General features: G+C 43.2%; 1 protein-coding gene across 11 annotated transcripts in view; it reads right to left on the reverse strand.

The window, feature by feature from the left end:
* The window catches only part of MBNL2 (muscleblind like splicing regulator 2), a 165,830-nt gene that overhangs the window by 44,603 nt on the left and 94,045 nt on the right, over positions 1–27,182 (reverse strand). For all 11 annotated transcript variants that reach the window (XM_025262657.3, XM_044927138.2, XM_025262659.3 and 8 more), the window contains 2 exons: positions 11,084–11,248; positions 1,931–2,131 (listed from right to left, as the gene is read on the reverse strand). In XM_025262657.3, coding sequence (XP_025118442.1) covers positions 1,931–2,131; positions 11,084–11,248 — 366 coding nt within the window. The remainder of the gene's footprint in view (positions 1–1,930; positions 2,132–11,083; positions 11,249–27,182) is intronic.

Genomic DNA, 27,182 nt, shown 5'->3' on the forward strand with positions numbered 1-27,182 from the left:
ATAAATCAGGGCCTGGGGGAAGGAAGTAGGATAGATTTTGAAGTGTTGATGTTTCTTTTTCTTTTTCTTCAGTCCTTAATTATCCTGAAATCTCTAGTAACTAAAATGCTCCATCCTCTGAGAATTCCCATGGATCAAGAGTTAACGGTATAAAGAAAATTTTCCTTGGAATTTAAAGAGCATTCTTAATCTTGCCCTAAATATCAATAACATGAAATAACACAAATAAGAAACATACAAGTTATAAATATCTGTATCAGAGAAAAATTATTAGTGAAATGGTAATTTCTTCTCAGGCTCTACATCCAGTGTTGATGTGCTTAAGTGGTGGTTCACATCTTGATCACTAGTGACTTATAGGAAGGGTCACTGACATGACACTGGAAGGCTTGTGAGAGTCAAATATACTTGGGAAATACAGTTTCACTGACCAGTGGCCAGGCAAGTTTGGAGGCCAAGCAGATAAATCACAAAATTATTGTTTCCTTCTACTTTGGATATTATCCAACATTCCATCTTTAGCTCATAAAATGTACAAAGAAAAATTACTAAGCCGTTCCCACAGATTGTGAGTAAGCCTCCCCTTGTAAGTGGAATGACTCGAGACTGAGACTGCATTGGGTGTAGAGCATTTACCTAGGGGCTCTGTGTGCAACCGACTTCATTCCTGCTTTGAAATAAATTGCAAGCTGCTTTGCTCAAGTCTTCGTGAATCACTTTTATATATGTCTTTGTCTGCCAATCCTGTTGGGAAGGACAACTTGTTCCCAACTCGACTGATTTAATTTGTTTTCTAAACCACACAGTCACGTACTGAACACGAAAGCTTCACAGGTCCACCAGGTGGCGCCCCAAACACTTTTCCAGTCCCGTGAAAGGTCTGTTCAATAATCACAGGGGTAGGCTGGATCAAAACTGTAGTGATGTGAGTTTATAGTCTTTTCATTTGGGGATCCATATACTTCAGAAGGAAGCTGGTATTAGGCAACATTTTATCACTTTCAAGATTTATAGAGTAAATATTTAAACAAATCAACATTGAAAAAATCATTCTCGAATGATCCCAAGATAAAGCACAGTATATATCCTAATCTTACATATGTATCACCTAACTACAATTGGTGATCGAATTTAAGGAGCCCTTTGAAAAATCTATCAGATTCTTTATACTCCATATAAAATGCTCTATTAAATATCAGAGGATGGAGTAGTTAAGATAAATGGATGCCCTGATTAAAAAGAAATTTAACCCAGTAAAGTTAAACCCAGGTGAGCTGGTTTGACTCCTGATTTAAGAATTACATTTTATAAATATATGAATTTGTTTTCTTGACTTTTCTAGAAGACTTGAATGTCAGTTAAAGAAAATATCTCAAATCAATAATTAGACTCTCCCAGGCTCTAGCTCCCCTTGTTTACCTACATACAACCGGGGCTGGAGCGCGCTGGAGCAGCCATACTAGCTCTTAAAGTACTGAAACATGATCACACCAGTTGGTCTGTAGTCATTGTCCTACTTCCTCCCGCCTCTGACCTGAGTGTCCCCTTCATCCTGGCTGCTGGCTTCCTAAGCTGCTCATTCCCAGACCTTTCCAAGATCCAGCAAAGGTTCATGCCTGACACAGCTGGAACCCTTGGGAGCCACTTCCATGACCCACATAGTGATTGGTTGTTGCATATTTTGCCTCTGAATACACATTCCACACGATCGATTTTTATTTGTATTGAACTTATTCTTTTCCCACAGACTAATTTCCTTTATACTTGGCCTTCAATTCAAACAGAAGCATTATGAAATACGCGACTTTTAGGTGAATCTGTGTGCGTGGCTGTTTTGCAAGACTGAATTGGTATCTTACAAGCATTCACTTCCATAGAAGTACACTGCTACCCCCAAAGGCATCTCAAAACACAAACATAATTGAAGTACCTCTAGTTTGTCAGTCCTGAGAAGTTTCTGAGTTGCAGTTGAGCCCGGGACAGTGACAGGTGGACTTCCGGGAACAATAACAGGTGTGGTGGGTAGAATTTCCGTTGGGACTAACCCAACTCCAGGGGTTACAGGTGCTAAGTAAGGAGCAAAACTAATCGCCGTATTTGTCCCTATTGCGGGACCTACAGGAAAAGTGGGCTGTTAAAGGAAGATAACACAGGACAAAGACTTCTTTAGAATAAAACTTTAAAAAATCACCAGCAACATTTACTCACTGCATATAAGACTCTCTGTGTTAGTTGCAAAAATCAGTGCTGAACTGTGAAAATTCTTTAAGCCTCTCTGTTTGTGCTTAATAAAAATGAAATCCATATAGACCCTCTCTTTTCCAAACCATATAAACACAAAGGAGAATGTCATAGAAACCTAACTATAGGAACCGGCTTAAACTTTTATCCCCATGGAAGTGTTCTCAAGAAAAGAAAATGGTTATTCCATTCCAGCGGCTCATCATTCCACACTAGTGAGTGTTGCAACATGAAGACAGTAAAATTTATGGAACTCTGACTCATGATCTGTGATGTGTTCTACATGTCTCTCAAAGGGAGAAGAGAAAACAAACACCATGAATATAGACTGATTTTCAGACTGATCCAGTTTGTACACTCTCAAGAACTGGGGATTATTTGGTATTTTATTTTGCTCAGACTTACCAGTATGCCTCCATCACTAGCATGTAAAATCCCCAAATTGATAGGCAGTTTTCACATAGACCTCCTATTTCTTGCTCGAGCTCAACTATGTCTAGATCCGGTCTTCTTTTCCTGAGAGGTTGAATGGGAAAGCTTGAACTTTTCTGTTGGCCATTAAAAGCTGCTTTGGTGGAGAAGGAAATGGCAACCCCCACTCCAGTAATCTTGCCTGGAAAACACCATGGACAGAGGAGCCTGGCAGGCTACAGTCCGTGGGATCACAAGAGTCAGACACGACTTAGCGACTAAACCATCCACCACTACAAAGTGAATATATGCCTAAAGATAATATGTGAAAAGGATATTTGCCATATACTATAGCTAGATTTTTTGGTGGGAGGGTGGGAGTCAAGGAAGACTTGGGATTATTTTTTCATCAACTTCCATTTTATACTTACTTATAATGGTCATTATTTTTACTAATACTGTAAAACTATGAAAATGAATAAAATACTAAAAGTTTCAAAAAAAAAAAAAAGTTGCTTTGGTTTCCTAGGTCACAAAGTCAACGTGGCAGTGATAAAGGCATAGAGCACTCTGTTAAAACCTCTTTATCACTGTCCTCCTTGTCCAGGGATAAGACAAAATATACTAGAGGGTTGACGGGATGATGGTTTTCAAAAGCATCACCTGAAAGGACGCCTTTCAGAAAGGAAATAATGTACGTTTAAGAGAAGAACAAACTTGGCTTCACTTTAAAGGAGCCGATGTTAAAAATTCAAGATGCTAGATAAAGATTTTTCTTAGAATAAATTTTGCACTGATTTGGGACCGTATCGTTTTGTTTTTTGTTATTGGATGACTTTTAACCTATTCATTTTTAGGACCAGTTTTCAGATTTTTGCAATTACACGTTAACGCGGTTTTCTAATACTGAACAACGCCGTTGGCCATGTCATGCTGCTTCTCTATTTGTACATTGTGGGTAACATTCCTGTTGTCTATTTATAGCTCTGAGTTTCGGAACATATGGGGAAAATAATAATCTGTGTGAATTAAACAGGTTTTTGTTGACAGCAGTAACAGAAAAATATCTCTTACAAGTGATCATGTTAGAAAACAGTGAATTATTGATAGTTTGCACGGGGAGCTCTTAGGCTGAAAGTCTTTACTGAAGTGGCTGGGGGTGGGGGGGGGATGGAGAGGAGATTCTAATGGCCTGCGAGAGTTGCTGCCAGCGTTCCCGCGAGGGGCTCTTAGATCTTTATGGCTCCGACATAAAATTCACTTTGGGAGAAAGTTGCAACATGAGGTCTCAACATGGGAAATTGATGGCAGCTAGGATTTTTTTCCTCCTTGACTTTCTACAAAATTTTATATGTGTATGTTTTCCATTTTCAACCCATTTGAGTCATAATTATAGAACGCTGTGGTTTTCAGTAACTGTAGCTTTTATAATTCAGTACCATTGAAAGGAAGCCAAGTGATCTAAATGGTATAAGGACGATAAAATGTTAAGATTTAAGAGAATCAATTCTGAAAGGTCATAAATCACACAAAAAAGACCAGTGATTCAAAGAACCAGCTAGATCAGAAATGCCTGGGGGGAATTTCATAGATAGAGATATCACAAATTCTGACTTAACAGATCTGGGTTGAGGGGGGGCTTGAAATTTGCATTAAAAATTTTATTACATGATTTGATGTGCGGCCCAGTTTGAAGACCACTGTCATAAATGAGTGAAAATAAATATTAAGAAAACCTAGTACTAGTTGTATAATTAACTTAAAGACTAATGATCAAAATAAACATTAAGAAAAAAGAGCCCTCCCCCATATCTCCATTTTTGACTTTCTATTGAATCAAATTCCCAATATCCCTCCCTTGTAGATCATTTGAAGCTCGGATCAGCATGGTGACAGAAATTCATGTTGTATCTTGACTCTCCATGTACTGTCAGAACCTCAAAATTCATTTCCCCAAACCTTTTTGGATATCAACAAATGTCTTGCAATTAGCTAGATTTTGCTTTCTCAAATATGTGACTTGTTCATCTAATTTAATGATCAAAAAGGAATGTTGCAGTTTGTTCTACTGGTGCAGAGCTGTAATAAAGTTCACGGAGAGTATTATTTAAAAGTAAAAACACAAATATGAGACAAAGGGAGACATGAATTCAAAATCCTGAGGTTGGCCAGTTATTCATTTTTACCCTGGGCAGGAAATTTTTACCCTGAGCTTTTCTGCAGAAGGGAAGTAAAACTACTTAGCTGAAAGAGTTGGGCTGAGCAAGATGTTATTTCTTTCTTACTTCCCATAGCTGGATTTCAAAAATAGCAGCTATCATTAGTACCGTAAAAGTTAGTATTAATAAAGTCCCTCCCCAAAAAGATTATCCATTGGTTCTATAACAGGAATGTAATTAGCATAGCAATATAACAATAGAGGTATAAAAATCTTATTAAGTGAAGGCAAATATAGTCTCTATTTTGAATATAGACTGGAAAAGTATATGTTTTCTTTCATGTGAAAGTTAAAAGTTCATAGACTTTATGAAGATAGATTCAATTAAATATTTTCTCTTTTTTCTTATCAAGAGTGTTTTTCGTTGAAGTTGAAAAGTTAAAAAAAATAGAGTGATTTTCAGAGATGGCCACTATATTATTATTGTTGTTGTTATTATTAGTGACAGTAATACCTTACATCTGTGAAAGGTTGGGCTGTTCTCCAAACCGTTCTCACACACACTGTCTGCTTTAATCTCCTCAACACCTGTGAGAAGCGAGCCTGGCAGCGAGAACCGCACAGTCTTACAGGTGAAAGCAATTTAGACCAGAGGCTGCACGGATTACCCAAGGCCAGTGCTGCCGAGGTGGCGTCAAGGCAGAACGCTGCTGACTCCTGGCTCGAAGTCTGGGGCTGTTCTGACTTCCTCTGCCCTTACTAGCTTTTGTTGGTAATTTCATAAAACAGAAGAGGGGAAAAAAATAAAATAACCCACCACGAGTTGCCCTTACAGACATGAGTACAGAGTGAGCCTTGGTGGGGAGCCATGTCCCACGGTCAGCCCAGGGCCTCCCGAAGACAGGAGGTTAGGCCTGCTCTGAATAGCCGCCTGCCTGGGAAAGTGGGTCTTAGATCCTGGATTCGAGCAAAAGTCTCAAGGTAGAGTGGAAGCTGATGTCTGGATTTGGGTCTGAGTCGGGAGCTAGAAGAAAGGCAGCATCTCCAGGGAACTCTAGTCTTGGGAGCCCACCCGCCAGGGCCGGGAGAGCTGGCCCCATGATTCCTGGAGGGGGGCTGTTGCCAGGTGGTCTGAGATCCATTTGGTCCTTGTCATCTCCCAGCACCAACTGCAGAGAGGCCAGAGGACAAGAGATGCAGAAAGTCTTCTAGAAGAAAATCACGTCCGAAATGCGGGTCTTGCCATCTTCCCTCTGGACTTCACCCCAAGAGTCTGTGTTTCTCTCCTTGGCTTCTCACTCTCCACTCTTCTTTCTCTGTAACTTACAGCAGTAGATGTGGCCTCAAAGATCACACACACACACACACACATGCACATATGCACTTTGATATTTTGTAGTGGCTTGAAAGGATCAAGGCTGGGGAAGACTAAGTGGCCTGACATATCTTATGGCTCTAAAATGTGGTCGATTGCCTTTTTAAGATAAGACCATGAGAGCTCATGCATTTAGAAAGCTTTGACTTCAAAGGATAGGTATTTGGTACTTAAACTGAAAGTCCTAAAACATGGTATCTCTTGAGCCTTCTCCCTTTATTGCCAGGAGCATCTCTGGAGGGCAGAATGCTCAGTGCAAGATCTTGCCACTAAGGACTGGATCGCACAGGCTCTTAATCTCTGTCGTACTCAAGGCCACCCACCTGCCTCTTTATTGTGAGTGTACGTGTGATGTTTGTGTGGGAGTCGAGGGGTGGGGCCGTATGGTTGGAAGGAAAGGAGAGAAGAACTGCTGTTATACCCCATTAGGAATTGGAGAAGGAAAAACTCCTCGGAGGAAAGGTGAAGGAGACTTTGCAGACATAATGAATTTGAGACAGAAGAGTTATAAGAGGAAAGAATCGTTGGCATTTTCATTTATTCAATAAATATTCATTGCTGGTACAGACATGGTGCCAGAACACTGTGTCTCCGTTTATTGAACTTAAACCCTAATGGGGAAGAACAAAGAAATAAAATCACAACTCATTTGTGATTTTACGGATAAGCAGAAATGAAGAGGCCTCACTTCGGAGATGGAGAGAAGATAGAGGCTAGAGATAGAGATTGGCGGTGGGTTGCAGCTGATAGAGTTGGAGTCCTTATGAATAAATGAAGTTAAAATATGAAGATCAGTAGGAAGCTTCCAGCAAAACTAAAGGCCTTTAAGCAAACGGGAGCTCTGTGTGTTCACAAGCTCTGTGTGTTCACAGAGCTGAAAGTTTGATTTGGTCTCGGTGGACACAGGAAGAGTGGCCTCTGATGAGGTGAGCTGGGTAGGGACTTGACCACAGATGACACTCTAAATAAAATCAAGGTTACACGTTTAGACTGTCTCCAGTGAAATGGGAAAGCATTGAAGGGTTTTAAGTAAGGGAGTGATGTTATACCATTTATGTGTTTAAAAGATTCCTCTGGTTGCTGTGCCCATTGGAATAAAGCAAGAGTTGTGGCTCAGTGGTAAAGAATCCACCTGCAATGCAGGAGACAGGGGTTTGATCCATGGGTTGGAAAGATCCCCTGAAGAAGGAACATACTCCAGTATCCTGGCCTGGGAAATCCCATGGACAGAGGAGCCAGGTGGGCTACAGTCCATGGGGTCACAGAGAGTTGGACACGACTGAGCAACTAAACAAACACCACAAGGAGGGTAAAGCCTATAAAGTATTTTGAAAGAAAGGTTGATGGCAGCTAAGATGAGGGTGCTGGGAGAAGAAGAAGTAGGTGGACTTGAGGGCATATGGCAGGACTTGCTGATGAACTGGATGTGAGAGAACCTGTTTGGTTTCAGTTTGAAACTGCTGGCTACCTTACTGAGACGAGAAGGTAGTAGAATGAAAAAATTGGTCTTAAGCATGTCAAGTTCCTGTGAAAAATCTGAAGGGGAGTCCAGTAGGAGGTTGGGTACCCAAACCCGGGGCTCAGAGGAGACGTTTGGATTGGGAACATGCCTTTGGTAGTTCTCAGCCTGTAGATGACCCACAGCCACAGGAATTGATGAGACCATGAAGGAGCAGCTGATAGAGGCAGCCAGCACTGGGAACATCAGTGTATAGCAGCCTCAATACAGAATAGAGGAAAGTGCAAGTCGCTCAGTTGTGTCCCACTGTGCAACCCCATGGGGATAGTCCATGGAATTCTCCAGGCCAGAATACTGGAGCGGGTAGCCTTTCCCTTCTTCAGGGGATCTTCCCAACCCAAGGATAGAACCCAGGTCTCCTTGAACTTGGCAGGCAGATTCTTTACCAGCTGAGCTACAAGAGAAGCCCAAGAATACTGGAGTGGGTAGCCTATCTCTTCTCCAGATCTTCCCAACCCCAGAAATCAAACCGGGGTCTCCTGCATTGCAAGCGGATTCTTTATCAACTGAGCTACCAGGGAAGCCTGACTAGAACAGAGGAAAAGAACAGGCAAAGAGGACAGTGGAGGAAGGCGTGATCAGAGAGGAAGGGGTGCGTCCCAGAGAGGAAGGGGTGCTCTGCAAGGGAGATGGGCCACGTGCTACTAAGGAGAGATTGACTGCCTGCTACCAAGAGGTCGAAAGAACAATGCAAGAGTCAGTGACTACCTGTTTAGCAATATGGAGGTCACTGGTGAGAGATTTCAGCAGATGAGAGATTTCAGGGCAGATGGAAGATAAAGGGTGTGAAAAAACCATCCGGAGCTCTTTAGAGAAGCTTACCCTAGAAGGAAACCTAAAAATAGAGTGGTACTTGTGACTCTGTTTAGCAATTTCTTTGTCTTGAGCAATTTCTGCATGTATTAGTTTCCCAAGGCTGGTCTAACAGATTCCTACCGACCTGGTGGCTTACACAACACTCATTTCTTTTTTCAGAGTTCCAGAGGCCATAAGTCTGAAACCAGTTGCACTGGGACAAAATCAAGGTTCTGGCAAGACTGTGTTCCCTCTGGAGGCTCTAGAGAAGAAGAATCGGGCCCTTGACTCTTCTGTCTCCTGGTGGCTGCTGGCGTTCCTTGGTTTGCAGCCCCATCACTCCCGTCTCAGCCTCCATGAGCACATTGCCTTCCTCCTCTTCTGTATGTGTGTTAACTCTCCCTCTGCCTCTCTTATAAGGATGCCTGTGATTGTATTTAATCCTGGAGAATGTCCCCATCTCAAGACGCCCAACTCAATCACATCAGCAATAGACCCTATTTCCTTGGAAGGTTCTAGGACCTATTCTTCTGTCACTAATTCATTCCTGTGACTCTGAAATTACTTGTTTATAGAGTCAATGACTTTTAAGTTTATTACATTTTTGCATCCCAATTTTTCTTGTGATTTAAAAACCTCTCTTAAGGCATTTAAATGTAATACTTCTTTCTCATAGAGCAATCGTGATTATTGTCCTCTAATTAATATACGAGACAGTACGGAAACATAACTTTCAAAGAAAATTCAACTAACAGTTTAGAACATGAATGGAATTTCTTATTAACAGGTCATTATTGAGTACCAGGGTCAATCCTTACAGATTCTAAATAAATAAGAAGTACATGATTAAAATGAGTTCAGATATAATGCACTGTGACTATGTTGACCTAGGTGGTTCTCAATTTATTTCCATAGACATTATTTAATATGTATAACTAAATTATTTTAGCATTTAGGTAATTTAATAAAATAATTTATGTGTGTGTATCAACAAAGAAACCATAAAATATACTTGTGAGTGGTTTTAAATAGATCCACTTAAATGCCTACGTGTGCGCTTAGTTGCTTGGTCGTGTCTGACTCTTTGCGACCCCTTGGACTGTAGCCTGCCAGGCTCCTCTGTCCATGGGATTTCTCCAGGCGAGATTACAGGAGTGGGTTTCCATTTTCTTCTCCACAGGATCTTCCCGACCCAGGGATCGAACCTGCGTCTCCTGCATTGGCAGAGAGATTCTTTACTGCTGGGCCACCAGGGAGCCCTAAGATGTACTTATTCGGGACTTCCTCCAAGAAGCCTTTCCTGCCTCATCTGAAATCTAGTTCCCTGGGCCTGAACCTTGCTTTGCCTTTCCCCTGAGTCTGTCTACACCTACCTGAGGGTCCTTCACAGCTGCACCTGTACTTTTTCACTCTGGGCAGAGCTGGTTCCTGGCCACTTGGTGCCACTCACTACTGTTGGGTAGAAACCTGGAGACAAGCAGAACTGCCAACCATCTACCCAGATCCTATCCCCTCTTCCTGGACCGCCCCCACCTTCCCATCTCATCTCACAGACACACAATAAGAAAATACAACTCCCGGGTAGCTATCCTTTTTTCATTTAGCAGCTTTCAATAACAATAGAATTTTCATACAATAAAGACTGATTTTTAAACAATAGTCTTTTGTGTATGTACTTTTTTTTTAAAAAAAGAGCAAATTTCACTCACTGCTTTTTTTTTTAATTGGCTTGTTTTTGACAAATAATTTACAAATGCGAACAAACTTCACTAAAGGCAAAAAAAAAAAAAAAAAAAATGCACCCCTTTCCCTCAGGACCTCATTCCTAAAGCAATTTCCAGACCTTTAAGGAAATACTTTCAAACACTGAAGTCAGGGAGAAATATTACACAATACATATTCATAGACTGAACTCCCTTGGCATTTAATCTTGCGGTCCTCACCACGGCTACCACACTCTCTGTAGGCCTCTGAGACAGGAGATGTGGGTGGCTGAGGCACCCTGGTTCAGGCTTCCTTCAGGCCCAGGAGGTGGTGGTGGTGGGGAGTGGAACAGACAGCAGAAAGCGCCCTGGTCAAGATGTCTGAGGTCTAGGCCCAGCTCCACAGCAGATTAACTGCAGGACATTGGGTAAATCCATTAACTTCTCTGGTTTCATTTTCCCCCTTCCTTAAAATGATACCATTGAAATGAAATAATCTGTTGCATTGCTAAACATGTTTTAGGCATCAAAATCTCCTCTTTACATAGATCATCGATTCATACACTCAATGGAGAACTATTTCCCTTCTAAGATAGCTCAGATATGGAGGTGACTGGTGAGAAAGAGCTGGAGTGACACAGATTTTCCGGGTATCGATTAGAAATTGCCTTTGCCTACAGTTTCCTCATGCATTTTTTTTTTCCCATTTGGATAATCTAAAAGACCCTCTTTTCAGCATCTATTTAGCTTCAAAGCTATTTGCTTTAATTGTAGCGAAAGAGACAAAGTAGAGAGAGGCCATTTTAGGTCAACGGTTGGTACATTGCCCGAACCGACACTTTCATCAGCAAGCCCGTCCTCGTTAGCTTCAGTGTACTCACCACGGGATGGAGCGGGGTTCCTGGAAACATAAATTGCATCTGCTGGGCAAGCATGGCTGCTGCAGTTTTTTGCTGGATCAAATTGTTCCTCCCATTAATTTCTAGTTGAGTTTTTAAGTGTGTGGGAGGGTGAAGATACTTGCAGTTCTCTCTTGAACAACGGCCCTGGGGGAGGAAAAAAGAGTTTTAGTCCTAGCACAGTTAGAAGTAGCTTTCAACTCTTTGTCAACCGTTTCACAGTCACTTCATCTATGCAAAGGTGTGTATCTTTGTGTCTGCGAGCACAGACGTGTTGGAACATACATCAGAGTTGGAACACACAAGGAGCGGATTGGGCATTAGCTGATCGTCAACCTTGCTCAAACCTGTTGAACAGAGAAGCTTCCTGAGATGTTACTGTTGTTCTGAATGGATTCTAACTCTGACAAAAGACCCTAAGGAAACGTGACAGCAGAGTCAAGTCGACCCTTCCAGGCAGTGTGGAGGGTGATCAGAGGAGCATATTTATTCTGCCTTATCAAAAGGAAGCTTTGAACTTGCTAGATGTGCATGCTGGAATGATGACAGTATGTGAATAATTATGTGCCACATTTATGCTGTGGGGATAGTAATCAGCACTATCTGATTTCTTGAAATGTGTGCTCCAGGTTGGCTGAAGACATCCCTGATTGAGTGATGGAAGGAGTATTAGTCTAGGAGTGGGCATTTCTTAGTAACTGATGCACAGGTGAACTCAGATGATCACCTGCAACAGATCAGCTTGTTACATGAACGCTGCCGCCGGTGTCCCTGCCCAGCTCCCGTGACAGTTGTATAACATTTAATGTCAGGTTTTGACATCGTGAAGTGTGTACAACGAAAGTAATGCTGGGACGTTCAAGTTGGCACAGTGAAAAATAAAATTAATTAGGTGACAGGTGTGCCTAAAGTCGGTCTTTGAAGAGTGACTGCAAATGGTAATTAATGTTTATACTGAATTCCCACCTTTTCCAAACTACCGATTGAGAGAATCATCTTGATGTGTGAATGATGCAATTTCTGGAGAAAGAATAACGACTGTGCTAACCAGCACGAGAATTGTCATTCCCTGAAGAATTAGTCTATTTGCAACCAAGAAAAGAGAATATGAGCTTGTTTACCAGATATAAAAGTAATTTTAAAAAGCGAGCTGGGTGGATCTGGAGACACAAATTTGTTTATAGTCATCCTAATTCTAAACATCTGGAGTTCTCACTCTGCCTCCCGCTTGCTTTAGCTGTGCGTTTGGCAGCGCGGGCTCCTTCCCAAGTGTGAATCTCCCAGCGCTGCAGTGCAGAAGGTCAGACAGAGATCCTGGTCTAGTCCTGGTGGTCTGAGCTCATCAGCCCGTGCTGTCCTGAGGCCCTAGTGTTTGCAACATGAGAAACTGTGCCACCCTCTGCAGGGAGGACACTGAGGCAGGTACAGGGACACCAGAAGGAATGGGTCACATTACTGCTAAAGTAATTCTACACCCATGGGCAAGATCGGCGTGTCTCCTTAGGCTCAAGTTCATACTGTGGATGCTCCATCCGGGTTCCTAATGTATGCAATAGACACTTTTTTTGTTTGTTTGTTTTGGCTGTGCTGGGTCTTCTGCATGGGCTTAACTTTGCAGCTCATAGGCTTAGTTACCCCCGGGGCATGGGGGATCTTAGTTACCAGACTAGGGATTGAACCCATGTCCCTTGCATTGGAAGGTAGATTCTTATCCACTGGACCGCCAGGGAAGTTCCTGAAATAGACAACCTGGGTCCAGTATTGGAAGGTCTAATGTAAAAATACAGGCAAACTGGATCTGCAATTGAAAATAATCCAAATCAAAGCAGTCTTGGCATCTCTCCATCTACTTCTCTCCATAGAATTTTAAGATGAAGATTTAATCATAACTCTGCTTTACTCATTGTTTTATGATGTCCTGGGGTCCCTCCAGCCCTGCCAATTTGCCTCGGGCATCTCTTATTTTACTTCTCTTTCTGTCCTCCCTTGACAATGGCCTTAGTCTCGGGGTTTGCTACAATCAAATCTCCATGAACACATTCAGATTAGGCCAGCTCCTTCAATGGAGGTGTGTGGCCAGCCTTTGGATAGGCTGCCTTATGTCAGGCATCCAAATACATTCACTCCATCTACGGTGGGAGGTGGTCATGGGATACAGGACATAGCCTCTGCCCATTAGTAGGGGTGGGGGAGGACTAAACAGTGATGTTTCTTATATAGAGGGTAAGTTGCCCCCAGACAACCTCAATTCAAACTCTCTTTAAACACAGTCAGTTCACTAGGGAGATGACACCCAGAAAGGCTCAGGTATACAAGATGTAAGTATGGGCTTACATGCACAAACATACATTGGGCCTCATGAGGGGATTTGGGAAAGCAGAGTTCCATAGAACAGAGTTAACCTGTGATACAGTCTGATGTCTACCAGTCTGGCTACTATATTTTGCTCGTTCATATAATGGTCAATTTGATTACTAGTCATCTAATGTAAGGGGCTTCCCCGATGGTTTAGTGGTAAAGAATCCACCTTCAATGCAGAAGACACATGTAGGAGACACGGGTTTGATTCCTGGGTTGGAAAGATCCCCTGGAGAAGGAAATGGCAACCCACTCCAGTATTCTTGCCTGGGAAATTCCACGGAGGGAGGAGCCTGGCGGGCTATAGTCCATGGGTTCGCAAAGAGTTGGCCATGATTTAGTGACTAAACCACCACATCACTTCTAATGTAATGCTTTGTAGCTGCAGGCAAAAATTTTGATTAGCCTGGAAAAACACGATTTTCTTGTAAATGCTCTTATCTCTTGATACAACTGGGACTCTTAAGGAACTGTACAATTTCCAGGGAATGGAACATGATTTACAACACTGAATTAGTAATTTATTGATGGAACCTTCTTTTCCATGAGAATTAATACAATTTCCTACTGTTCTTACTTATATGCTTGGAGTGAGGAATATTATCGATTACCCAAGTGCCAGACAGTTTACACAGGGTTCTCTCTTTCTCCTTATAACAGCTGTAATGATCACTATGTTACAAAACAGTTAATGGGCTCAGAAAGATCAGGAAACTTCCCGAAGGTTGTATAACTGGTGGGTGGTAGGGCCGGATTCTGGAGAAGGAAATGGCAACCCACTCCAGTGTTCTTGCCTGGAGAACCCCAGGGACGGGGGAGCCTGGTGGGCTGTCCTCTATGGGGTCGCACAGAGTTGGACACGACTGAAGCGACTTAGCAGCAGCAGCAGGGCCGGATTCTAAATCAACATTTACCTGGCTCAGTTACATCACAATGTCAACCTATTTATTAGCAATAGGTAACATCCAGGGACGGTAAAGATCTAGCATTATCCTTTGCAGAATGATAGGCTACTTAACACGATTTAAAATAGAATAGAATATATATGAAGATTTGGGAGTGGAAAAAGCTCATTTGCCTGGCTCTGTCTATTGGAAGGGGCAAGAGAAATGGTCAAGCCCCCCGGCTCTGAAGGCAGAAACCTGGGCACATAAGTTGGCTCTGCTTTTTGCTACCTTTGTAACTTTGAGCAAGTTACTTGAACTTCTTGTGTATCATGTTTTCACCTGTACAATGAAAATAATTACTGTATTTTCCTCTAAGGGCTGGTGTAGGATTAGATGAGTTGTTAATAATACAGATAAAAGGTGCAGAGAAATGCTTGTCAGGTAGTAAGCAGTGAGGAAGTGTTGCCAGTATTACCAAAGAAAGAAAAAATACTTGTCTATCATTCTCTTTACAGTCCCTGGTGGCTCAGATGGTAAAGAATCTGCCTGCAATGCGAGAGACCCGGGTTTGATCCCTGGGTCGGGAAGATCTCCTGGAGAAAGGAATGGCAACCCACTCCAGTATTCTTGCCTGGAGAATTCCATGGACAGAGAGCCTGGCGGGCTAAAGTCCATACGGTCGCAAAGAGTCAGACACAACTGAGTGACTAAAATCTTTTCACTTCTTTACAGTAAGTGCAAAACTACAGATTTAGTTACATTTTGATTGGCTTTTTGGTTCTATAGAGTAACTTTTCATTTGAAAGCATGATAAAGGTTACTTAATGTATCTTACATTTAAGGTTATTTTCAATTCTATAGGATATTTCTGCAAGAACCCATATTTGAAGAGAGGGCCCTGAATCAGAGTTCGATCTAATATTAATATCAGTATTTTGAAGGGTATCATAGCATGGATGGCTGAGGCATACAAATTCAACACCAGGAAAACTCCAGGCAGCAGAATTTTAGGAAGGGATCCTACAGGACTCTGTAAGTCCTAAAGGAAAAGCTACTGTCAAAATATAACAAGCTATTTGACACCATAAACAACTTGTAAGAAGTTTTAGTTAAGGAGTAAGATTTGTCAGGACATGCATCATTGCACAAAAACTGCTGATTATCAAGGCAAGTTGTCATACCCAAGTGGGAGAGGGGGCAGTGAGCAGAAATGTAAAGCATCTTTGTATATCACTGTGAAACAAAACAAAACTGTCAAAAATAGTGTCTCTCAATTTTGGTCCAAGAAATGAAGATGAAAAATGTCTTGGCGAAGTCTTCCTGTGACTGCCAGGATTGTTTCTTGTTTTATTTTAACTCTTCCTCTCCTGGTTAAAGACCGTTTGCGGAGAGATAAGAGAGGTAGGACCCAGTCCCTGGAGAAGAGGACTGGCACAGCTTCTTCTGTGGGATGGAGCAGGGGGGCGCCATCCCAGATTCCTTGTGAAGAACGTTCTAGAGATGGAAAACAGGAGCCCTGGAGGAGTCCAGGCCGATGGTCCCACGTCAGGGTCTAATGTGGAGATGGTAGCCCAGAGGACTCCACTCGCTCCAGGGGGGACCCACCAACTATAGAAACGACAGGTGTTCTGGAATCACGTTTGTTTGTGGTATATTTCCAGGTTAGGGTCTCATTCCTTCCTTCATTCCACAAATATTTATTGCTCTATGTCAGGTGCTGAGTGAAGGGCTTGCTAACTAAAAGATGAGAAAACATAGGCTCTGCTGCCTCCCTTCCGGAAGCCTGCAATCTAGTGTTGAAGACAGATACTAGCTAAACAGTGACACAGACAAATGTTTAATTACAAATCATGGAGCAGGTTCTGGAGAAGGCTGAGAGAAGAGGGAGGGAGAGTGTTAGAATGGAGACGGGTGGCAAGTGAGGGCTCTGAAGAAGTGACGTATTTAAATGGAGACCTGAAGGATGAGAAGGAGTTTGGCAAGGGAGTGAGTGGGGGCTGGAGTGTGTGTTCGTGTGTGTGCATGTGTGTGCGTGTGTGTGTGCGCACGTGTGTGTGTGTTTGTGTGTGCATGTGCATGTGTGTGTGTGTGCGTGTGTGTGTGGAGGGGGAGAATCCAACATGAGAGAAAGAGGAAGAGGATGTGCTAAGGGGCTGAACCATCTGGGACCTTCATGAAGTTTCTCAAGGCTGGATCACAGAACGCGGTGTGGGCTGCAGTGGAGAGGATGTTAAAAGAGAAAACAGGAAGAAGTTGACTAGAACCAAATAACAACGAACTTTGGGTGTGAAGTTAAGGGCTATGACCTTGATTGCCATTGAAAGTTTTGAAACGGGAGAAAAGCCAGATCAGATTTAAGTTTTATGCTCTGTATAAAATCCTGGGCTTCCCTGGTGGCTCAGCAGTAAAGAATTTGCCTGCCAATCAAGGCAGGAGATGCAGGTTCGATCCCTGGGTTGGGAAGATCCCCTAAAGAAGGAAATGGCAACCCACTCCAGTATTCTTGCCTGGTAAATCCCATGGACAGAGGAGCCTGGAGGGATATGGGGTCACAAAAGAGTCAGATACGACTTAGCGACTGAACAACAACAGCAACAATAAAATCTTATCCCGATTATTAGATTTTTATATCTAATATAATGGTTTACATCGTTTGGAATCCATTTATTTAAAAACAATAACAGAATTTGGATATAGTTTACATAAGATTTTTGTACACTTCATTCCACCTCCAAAAATACTCTCTACTCCAGGAAAATTCAGTTTAGGGAGCATGGCTAGAAGCAAGTAAGAATTTCAAGCTGAATTAAGTTTATTAAAATAAGCGACCATGAAAGATTCTAATACAGAATACCCATGTTGATTCTCAACAGGACGAGAGGAAAAATGTTAAATAACTATAACATGTACTTGGCAGAATAACAGATCTGAGCTCTCAGCATTACATGGTCATTATATGACACGACGTGGGAGAGAATAAATGTGGCTTTGGCTGAGAAAAGATTTAAGAATCAGGTTGGTGCGAGAAAGAAAAAGCATAATTGGAAAAGGAGGTTTTCTAATTGCTTATTTAAAAACAAGTTTCAGAATCTTTTCCTCGTATGCTCTTAATTGAAAAAGTCAGTTAAAATATGGAAGCAAAAAAGAAAACAGATTAATTAGGAGATTGTTACAGGGATTAACAGTAGGAGTTTTGCCCATAGGGATTGCTAACAGAAAACTATATCCCATTAGTTTTCCATGGGAAAAGCAATGGATTTTATATGATCTACAGTTCACACTGACAATAGGCCCCTGCGGTATCACTCAGGATAATTTGAAATTGTTTCTTAGTGTGAGCCATGCTGTTGATCAGCAGACTCTAAAAAGGCCCCTTTGGGAGGTAATTCCAGTTAAGGGCCAGGGTCACAGCCTGATCCACTGAATTTCACCTTTTCCAGTTGGGACTTGGCTGCTCACTGCTTTCAGCACGTGATGGCGTTTTCAAGGGAGCTGGCCAGGCTGTGGAAGGGAGAATCCGATGCTAAGGTTGGGGGCTTCCCTGGTGGCTCAGACAGTAGAGCGTCTGCCTGCAGTGCGGGAGCCCCGGGTTCAATCCCTGGGTTGGGAAGAAGCCCTAGCGAAGCAAACGGCAACCCATTCCAGTATTCTTGCCTGGAAAATTCCAAGAACAGAGGAGCCTGGTAGGCTACAGTCCATGGGGTTGCAAAGAGTCAAACACGACTGAGCCACTTCACGTCACTTCAAGACTGGGGGCAGACAGTGCGCACTCCCAAAGTGGCCTGAGGGGACATTCGGAGTCCAGGGGCCTGCTTGGGATCCTGTGGAAGTCAGGGAAGAACCTCTCAGATTCCCTCACCTTCCACATGAGGGAAACCAATTTAGCGAAATCCTGAGGCGGTGGCAGATCCTCTTGTCCTGGAGCCACGTTTCTGAAGCCGGCTCTGTCTTGGATTCGTTCCTGGAGAGGCAGTTTGCACTAGGGGTAAAGGGAACAACAGTCCCTGGACCTGAACTTTTTGTGTGCTCAGTCGCTCAGCCATGTCCAACTCTTTGCGACCCCATGGACTGCAGCACACCAGGCTCCTCTGTCCGTGGGATTCTCCAGGCAAGAATACTGGAGTGGGTTGCCATGCCCTCCTCCAGGAGATCTTCCCAACCCAGGGATCGAACCTGGATCTCCTGCAGTGGCGGGCAAATTCTTTACCCTTAGCCACCTGCGAAATATTGGACCTGGACTATGTGGGCTCAAAATCCAGCTCTGCTGTTCTTTCCATGGGACCTTGTGGTCTCCAGTTGCCACATCTGTAAAATGGGGATAACAAGAATTCCCACTTCCTAGACTTGGGGAAGGATTAACATTTAATGCATATACAGTGTTTGGACAGTTCCTGGCACATAGTAAGCCCTCCATAAGTTTTTATTATTATTATCCTTCTCATCATTATTACTAACACCTTCTCTGCAGAGCAGATAAAATACTTGGTGTTAAAAAACCACCTTTCTGATACTAGTTCAGTCTCTCTATCATGGTGCTTCCCTCTGGCCTCTCTACCAAGCTCTTTAACGCTTTTATTATTCTTGTTCTCACAATCAGTGCCAACTTTTCTTCTCTTTCTTTCTTTAGAAGAACCTCAGATCTGATTTTCTTTAATATCTTTCCTGCTGAAACTTGTCAGGGCTGATTAACATGGCATGACTAATCTAGTTTAAAGCGGCTATGCATCATAGTGGGAAAATCCCCAGTTCTGGTTGTGGCTTCCTCCCAAGATGGTTAAACTGAATTTTACACATAATATATAACAGTCTGTGCCTCAGTTTTCTCATCTGTCAAATGGGGGTGTGATCATGTTCCCACATCTGAACCCCTTCGGATGTTTGTGAGAGCTTGAGAGACAGCCACAGTTCTCTACAAAAAACCGTAATTTGCTACATGTTGTCAATTCTATATCTATTACCCTGTGGAATGTTCCTAATCTGGTAAAAGGAGAAAAGCCACATAAAGAACAGTTACAGTAAAAAGGGACATCAGAGACTTACGTTAACAACAGTCCCAATAAGTTCTGAGAATTGTGAGAAGTCCATATGACTGACCAGACATGGAGCACATCAGCAGAAATGGCAAACGGAGTCAAAATCAATTGGAGGACTGATTAAGTACCTACAGTGTACACAGCTTGAAACTAGAAAATTCAATCAAAGGGGCCACTGCTTAGGTCCTTGTGATGTGAGCTGCTTACTCTTTGTGACCCCCGTGGGCTGTAGCCCACCAGGTTCCTCTGTTCATGGGATTCCCAGGCAAGAATACTAGAGTGGGTTGCCATTTCCTTCTCCAGGGGATCTTCTCGACCCACGGATTGAACCCACGTCTCCTGTATTAGCAAGCAAATTTTTTACTGGTGAACCACCTGGGAAACCCAAGTTGCTTAGCATATATTTTCTCAGTGACTAAACTGGCTGGGTGTATCAGATGCTCACTGACTCAGTTTCCCTAGTTTCAAAATCTCTCAAAAGTTTTTGGGAAAAAACAAAGGCCTTGGTTCAAGCAGATTTCTATGGGTTCATCATTTTTCTGGGTCTAAGTCAGGAGCAAAGGTTGAATTTAACATTTGGCCTGAACCTTCTCTTCCTTCTCCAGCACATTTCCAGAAAGATATGGGCAAGACAAAGCATAGGGGAATAAAATGGTTATTTACACCGGGGCTTAATTTCCAACATTAACTATGAGACTGAAATAGCTCTGCTCTAAGGCAAGTGACAGATTAGGCTTTCAGGCTTCTTTTGAATTTAAAGAAACTAATTGAACTACATGAGCTCCTTGTATCATTAGCTCCAACTACATAATACACCAAATAAAATACAAGCCACATAAGGGCATCAGAATTAGAGGAAATTATAGATTCAGGGAATGACTACAAGCAAATGATAACCAGAAGTCTCATCAAAATGAACAATTGCCCATCTCATCAATATTATGGTTGAATTTATAATAAGAACTTTCTGCTTATTAGAAATTTAGTCCAATTTATATTATAATTCATCTTTTATAGTCTATGTATGTTATACTCTTTTGCAAATAACATAAAATATTACACTGATTGAAAATGAAAGTCACTCCATCGTGTCCGACTCTTTGCAACCCCATGGACTTAGTCCATGGAATTCTCCAGGCCAGAATACTGGAGTGGGTAGCCTTTCCCTTCTCCAGGGGATCTTCCCAACCCAGGGATCGAAACCAGGTCTCCGACATTGCAGGTGGATTCTTTACCAACTGAGCTATCAGGGAGGCCCCATTATTAAAGACAGATAAAAAGGGAATGTTTACAAACTTTTCTAGGGTGTGTTTTTCTCTTTTGCTTCCAAGGGATGGAGGAAACGTAGGATGTTATAAAAGAAGATTGGATAGGCAGCCAGATGCATAAACTAAGGAAAATCAGGCATGCTGACAGGCAGTTAGCAATATCTTCAATTTTACCCACACCAATCATTGCACAACTGTGAGTTTGTGTGCTGTTTTCTTGAATGCTAAGTCACTTCAGTCATGTCCAACTCTTTGTGATCCTATGGACAGTAGCCCACCAGGCTCCTCTATCCATGGATTCTCCAGGCAAGAATACTGGAGTGGGTTGCCATTTCCTTCTCCAGGGGAATCTTTCCGACCCAGGGATTGAACCTGCATCTCCTGCATTCTTAACCAGATTCCCTACCGCTGAGCAGTGAGTTTAGGAGAGGATAAGGAAAAGCATGAATCAGGTTGTGCAGATGGATGGCACAGGTCACAATGGGAGCTGTGGTTTAGTTTGCATTTCTCCCCAGAAAACCATATGAGAAGACACAGTGCATCATTCCACTGCCTCCCCCGGACTATGGAGCAGAGGCCGAGTGCTCTTCCCCAAGGCTGGTGCTTTCTCTTCCTTACAGGGAGCTGCAAATGCTTGGAGTCGGCCCTCTCTCGATCTGCATTTAGGGCAGCCAGTACTCCGGGAGCAGATCTGTGATTCCTTATAGTCATGCCAAGGTGACTGCCCTGTTCCTTCAAGCACTGCTGTGCAGTTAAGACCTAGTCTGTGGGGACTTCCTGGTGGTCCAGGAGCTAAGACTCCACGCTCCCCATGCAGGGGCCTGGGTTCTATGCCTGGTCAGGGAACTAGATCCCACATGCCGCAACTAAGACCCAGCACAGCCAAATAGATTAAATAAATAAATAATTCAAAAAAAAGAGACCTAATTCGTGACCATTTTAAATAGACGAAACATAAAAATTCATTAAGTGGGGAGGAGAGGCAAAGAGGGTGAATTGTTTGTAGTTTTCCATTTCAAAGCATGTTTCAATCTTTTTCTAAAAATGAATTTGGCTGCCTGAGAAATTTAATTAATCAATTAATTTATTAACATTAAGCCTCAAGATAATTTTTTATATATATGCTTTAAAATGTACTGAGCGTGTCTCCTTCCCTTGATTCTCCAATTATGTGAAGAGAAGCCTTTTTCACTGGTTTTCTCCTAGATTTCTATCCTTTTCTCCGCCCTTGAGCCTGGGCAGTTTAAATTTTCATACTCTTGTGTCTTAGAATTGGAAAGAGCTGTTTGTCGATTTGATGCTGGGGCCAAGCTCTGTCTTAACTGGTAAGGATTCTCTGTCTTGTTAACTTTAAGTAGTAACTGAAAATGTGCCAGGTAAGAGAAATCAGTGAGACCAAAAACAGTCCCTCCATTTTTCCAGTTATGTAAGGAAACTAATTTCCAGGCATCAGATACTTCATTCGAAAACTATTTTATTTAGCTAGAAGATCGATGTCTTCTGAGTCACAGAGGAACATTAGTCAGCGTGGATGGTGATGATGTATGAACATAAATCAGAACTAGTCTAGTTACTGTTTGACTTCATAGTGTCTAGTTTTCTGACATCATATTCATCCATGCGTGCATGGCCATGGCCATGGGAGAAACAGAAGCTCCATGAAATTGTTAATATCACAACATCAGGATGTTTCCTGTGGGAGACAGCAGGCCTTCCTCATCCATGTCTTTTTTATTTTTGTGGACCATTTGTAAAGTCTTCATTGAATTTGTTACAATATTGCTTCTCTTTCTTGTTTTGCTTTTTTGGCCACAAGGCATATGGAATCTTAAGCTGCCAAACCAGGGATTGAACTGCACCCGCTGCACTGGAAGGCCAAGTCTTAACCACTGGCCTCCAGGGACCCTCCAGGGAAGTCCCCTGGTCTACGTCTTATACCTCTCTGTGCAGGGACCCTCACATGGTATGCACTCAATGCATCCTATCAAATGACTTCTCCTGTCTTTCAGCCAGCAAATCTTATTGAGCCCCATCACCTGCCGAGCCCTGTAAATATTAAATGGGCAGTTGGAATACAGAGTGAGCAATGCCATGATGGGGGGAGGGGGTGCGGGGGGTGGGATTCAAGGTGCTGTAAACACATTGTGGGAAACTCTGCCTAGTTCAGGGGCTGGGATGACCCTTGAGGAAGGGACAGATCATGTTGAGACTAAGATCTTTATCGGATTATCTAGCTGGATACATGTGGAGGGAGGTGGGGGAGGGGAGTAAGGGTTGGCAATTTGGAAAATGAAAACAAGCCAGACTAACTCACAGGGACTTCTCTGGAATTCAGTTGGTAAAGAGTCTGCCTGCAATGCAGGAGACCTAGGTTTGATCCCTGGGTTGGGAAGATCCCCTGGAGAAGGAAATGGCAACCCACTCCAGTATTTTTGCCTGGAGAATCCCATGGACAGAGGAGCCTGGAAGGCTACAACCATGGGGGTCACAAGAGTCAGACATGACTTAGCGACTAAACCACCACCATCAGACTAACTCACCACCGCTCTGTGGGGGTCAAATTCCTGAAGCCTGATAAAGGCTTTCACACAGCACCCAAAACAAAGGACATGCTTAGGAAACACAGGCTATGATTTTTCATTATAGTCAGTTGAAAAGTATGATCAGAAACTGGTCATTTTCCAAGTAAGTGAAATCTAGCCAAAGACACAAACTTTATTATACACCTTCTGCTACTGTAGATTCTCTCTCAGTCTAAGTGGAAACCACGTGGGGGAATCTCCTGGAATTTGGACACAGGTAGACACTAAAGGTTGGCATTTGGTGGTATACCTCTGTCTCTCTGCAGAAAGAGCCACAGTCCCAAGCCTGTCAAGTGTCAGGTGTCTTCCCCACTTCTCTGGTCATTCTAGTCCCTTCCTCCAGATCCTACCAGCTCCCCTCCTGAATCTCAGGAATCAAAGAGTTAAATCTGACACAGCAGGGTGGGGGCCTCCCTGACCCAGGTCTGGGGCATTCTGATTGGTCACTGTCCTGGGAGGTGTTTATGTTAAAATACTTTGCATATCACGCCTGATTATAAATACATTTGTGACAAGCCAGAGTAATGGACTGTTGGTGTCAAGCTGGGAAGGCTTCCAGGAGGAGGTGGGAGAAGGGAGGGTTAAGGTATGGATGGAGCTTTGGGAAGGAATGGGCAGGAAAGGGAGGATGATGGGGAAAACAACAAGGAAAACGGCCAATCAGGTGAAGAAGCACTGGAAGGACAGGGAAGAGTAGAGTGTCCTTTTCAGGGTGCATTCATTTTTAGTAACACAGAAAAGCACATTCCTCTTCAGGCTGGTGTGGATTACCTGCTGCCTGGGGACTGACCTGCAAACTGAGCGGCCGCAGGAGGAAACTGCACTTCATTCAGGAAACATGGGATGGGGGTGGGGGGTGGGCCTGGCCACTTGGGGGAGGGTCAGCTGAGACACATGACAGAGCAGAGGTGAGGGTCTCCTGAAGGCAGGAGCTGAGGGTCTCCGTTCCTTCGTTCATTCAGCAAACGTTGCAGTTGCCTCTGCTCACGGCCAGAAACGGGGATGAAACTGCACACAGGGTACTGAGATGCGATCCTACCCTCCATAAAAATAGCTAAGACTTATATAATAGTGCACGTATCATGTACCAGCAGTTTCTGAGTGCTTTCGGTAAATCACACTCGAACCTCCAATACAAGTGCTTAGCAGAGGGACTGTTAATAGTCTCACTTTATGGGAGAAAAGGGAGGCCCAGAGAGGGGGAAACCACATCCCAGAGTCTTGCAAGGAGTCAGTGGCAGAGCTGGGCACCTGACCCAGGCCACACTGCAATCCGTGCTGTTGCCCCTCTGAAGAGCCATTTTTAAGAAACTCGAAATCCAGCACAACATTCCTATTACACCTTAAAAAGCATTCTTCACACACAATAGCTTATTAGAGCTTCACAACATTCTCGTAATATAGTATTCCAATTTAAAGGGATGGAAAATGAGGCTCCCAGAGATTTGAAGACATTTTCCAAGGCCATGTTGTTAAAGTCAACCAGGCTAAATTCTAGGCCCCCGTTACTGAAACATGTGCCCCTTCCTGTCCGTGGGGGAAGCTACGGGGTAACAAGGAAAAGATTCATTCAGAACAGTGTGGGCACCTTGTATGATAAAAGACGTTAGGGAGATGACACTGGACGGCTGGTAGAGGTTGAATTGGGTCTTCCTGGAGAGAGAGGTCAATGTCTTAAGCCCCAGTTCCTTGGAATGTGACCTTATTTGGAGACAGTCTTTACAGAGGTGATTAAATAAAGATGAGGTCATCGAGGTGGGCTTTAATCCAACATGACTGGTTGTCCTTATAAAAAGGGGAAATTCAGACACAGGGACAGTGTAAAGAGACACAGGGAAAAGATGGCCATCTCTAACCCAAAGAACATTAGAGGCTGTCAGAAGCTGGAAGAGAGGCCTCGAACAGCTCCTTCCCTTGACCTTTAAAGGAAGCATGGCCCTGCTGACACCTCCTTTCAGACTTTCAGCTTCCCAAACTGTGACAGAATATATTCCTATTGTTCTGAGTCACCTGGCTTGTGGTGATTGTTGCCGTAGCCCTTGAAGCAAATACGGTCACCTATAAGAAATGCCAGATGATGGGTTTTTTTTTTTTTTTTTTCCATGAGATTGGAGGCTATACAAGGAAAACAGTGCTATCTTCTGACACAAGGATTTGGTCTATGAACGGGCATTCTGATTTTTTTCATGAACTGTGGTAACCAGATCCCATTGTCTGACCAAAACCAAACCACGACAACTCCCAAATCCTGAACAAGTACAATGATTTTCTGCATATGAAACTCGTCAGCTTAAATGCTGTCAGATTTTTCACATGGAAGATTTAAGAGGAGAGATTTATTTTAGTAAAAGACAAAATGTTTCACCGAAGAACTTATTAGTCATGCATAAAGGCCTACTGAGTCTCTGAAGATCCATTTTCAAAGAGAAATGTTGGGATCATTTTTATATCCTGATTACAGAGAAAGACTTGATAAAAATTGTCCTTGATATTAAAATTGCACGAAGGTGGCAGATGGAGGAGGGGAGGATCGCACAGTCAAGCAGGAGGGAAGTCAAAGAAAATGTGTAAATTTGGCCAGCATTTTGAAGTTGCTTTTGAAAGGTTGATATGTGTTCCTGCGAAGCAGGGCCACCTCCACAGGCACTTGGACGCACCAGGCGATTTTGGAAGAGGACGGGGTGCAGGGACGAGGTCTGCCCAGCTCTGCCCCACCGGGGGACAGCTGCTGCCCACCTACAGACCCACCTACAGAGCCAACAAACTGGACTTGTCCTCACTATCACGCACCCTCATTGGACAATCCCCCACATGTCCCCACATGTCCTACTGCTAAATATTTCCGCAGGATGTACCTAGGAGGACAGACTGCACCCCGGGGCTCACGGTCAGCGTCTGTTTGGTCCAGGGGGCAGAACTAACCCAACTCTGGAGCCCCTCTGATCAGATCATCCAGCCAAACACTGAAATATGACATTGCTCCCTCTCCTCCTTAAGACTGTGGAAGGAGTGCTGTCCCTCAGCAGACCCCAGTGCTCCCTGCTTGTGGATTCTTGAGCGGGTTGGACACTTTGCTGTTGTTCAGTCACTCAGTTGTGTCCAGCTCTTTGCCACCCCATGGACTGCAGCATGCCAGGCTTCCTTCTGCTTCACTATCTCTGGAGTTTGCTCAAACTCATGTCCATTGAGTCAGTGATGCCATCCAACCATTTCATCCTCTGTCTCCCCCTTCTCCTCCTGCCCTCAGTCATTCCCAGCATCAGAGTCTTTTCCAGTGAGTCAGCTCTCTGCATCAGGTGGCCAAAGCTTCAGCATCAGCTCTTCGAATGAATATTCAGGGCTGATTTCCTTTAGGATTGACTGGTTTGATCCCTTACTGTCCAATGGACTCTTAAAAGTCTTCTCCAGCACCACATTCAAAAGCATCAATTCTTTAGCACTCAGCCTTCTTAATGAATGGTCCAACTCTCACATTCATACATGACTATTGGTTGGACACTTAAGCTCTTCATAGTCCAGCAATTGCTGGTCAGGTTTATTTGTAAACTGAATCCATCCATTATTAGAGTCCAGTATTATTATCATTTTTTAAGAGAACTATATATAGGGTAGCAATACTTGGTAACGTTTATTGAGTACAATACTGATATTATTATTGACTACTTATTACTAAATTCATGCTAGTACTGTGCTAAGTGGTACACCAGCTCTGTCTCCACAAACCTATCAGAAAGGGAGGCACTAACATCCTGTTAGTGTTTATTATAAGCCGCTGGGGGTAAATCTTATTTTTAATCCCCATTTTTCAGATGTGGAAACCAAGGCTCAGAAAGGTTACCTTTCCAAGGCCACACAGTGAGTAAGGGGAAGATCCCAAGTTTGAACCTACCCAAACCTGGCTCTGCCAAAACTCCCTACGCTCTGAGAATATAAATGATTAATTCCTATGCTAT

The sequence above is a fragment of the Bubalus bubalis genome, chromosome 13, assembly GCF_019923935.1.
Source record: "Bubalus bubalis isolate 160015118507 breed Murrah chromosome 13, NDDB_SH_1, whole genome shotgun sequence".
NCBI lineage: Eukaryota > Metazoa > Chordata > Mammalia > Artiodactyla > Bovidae > Bubalus > Bubalus bubalis.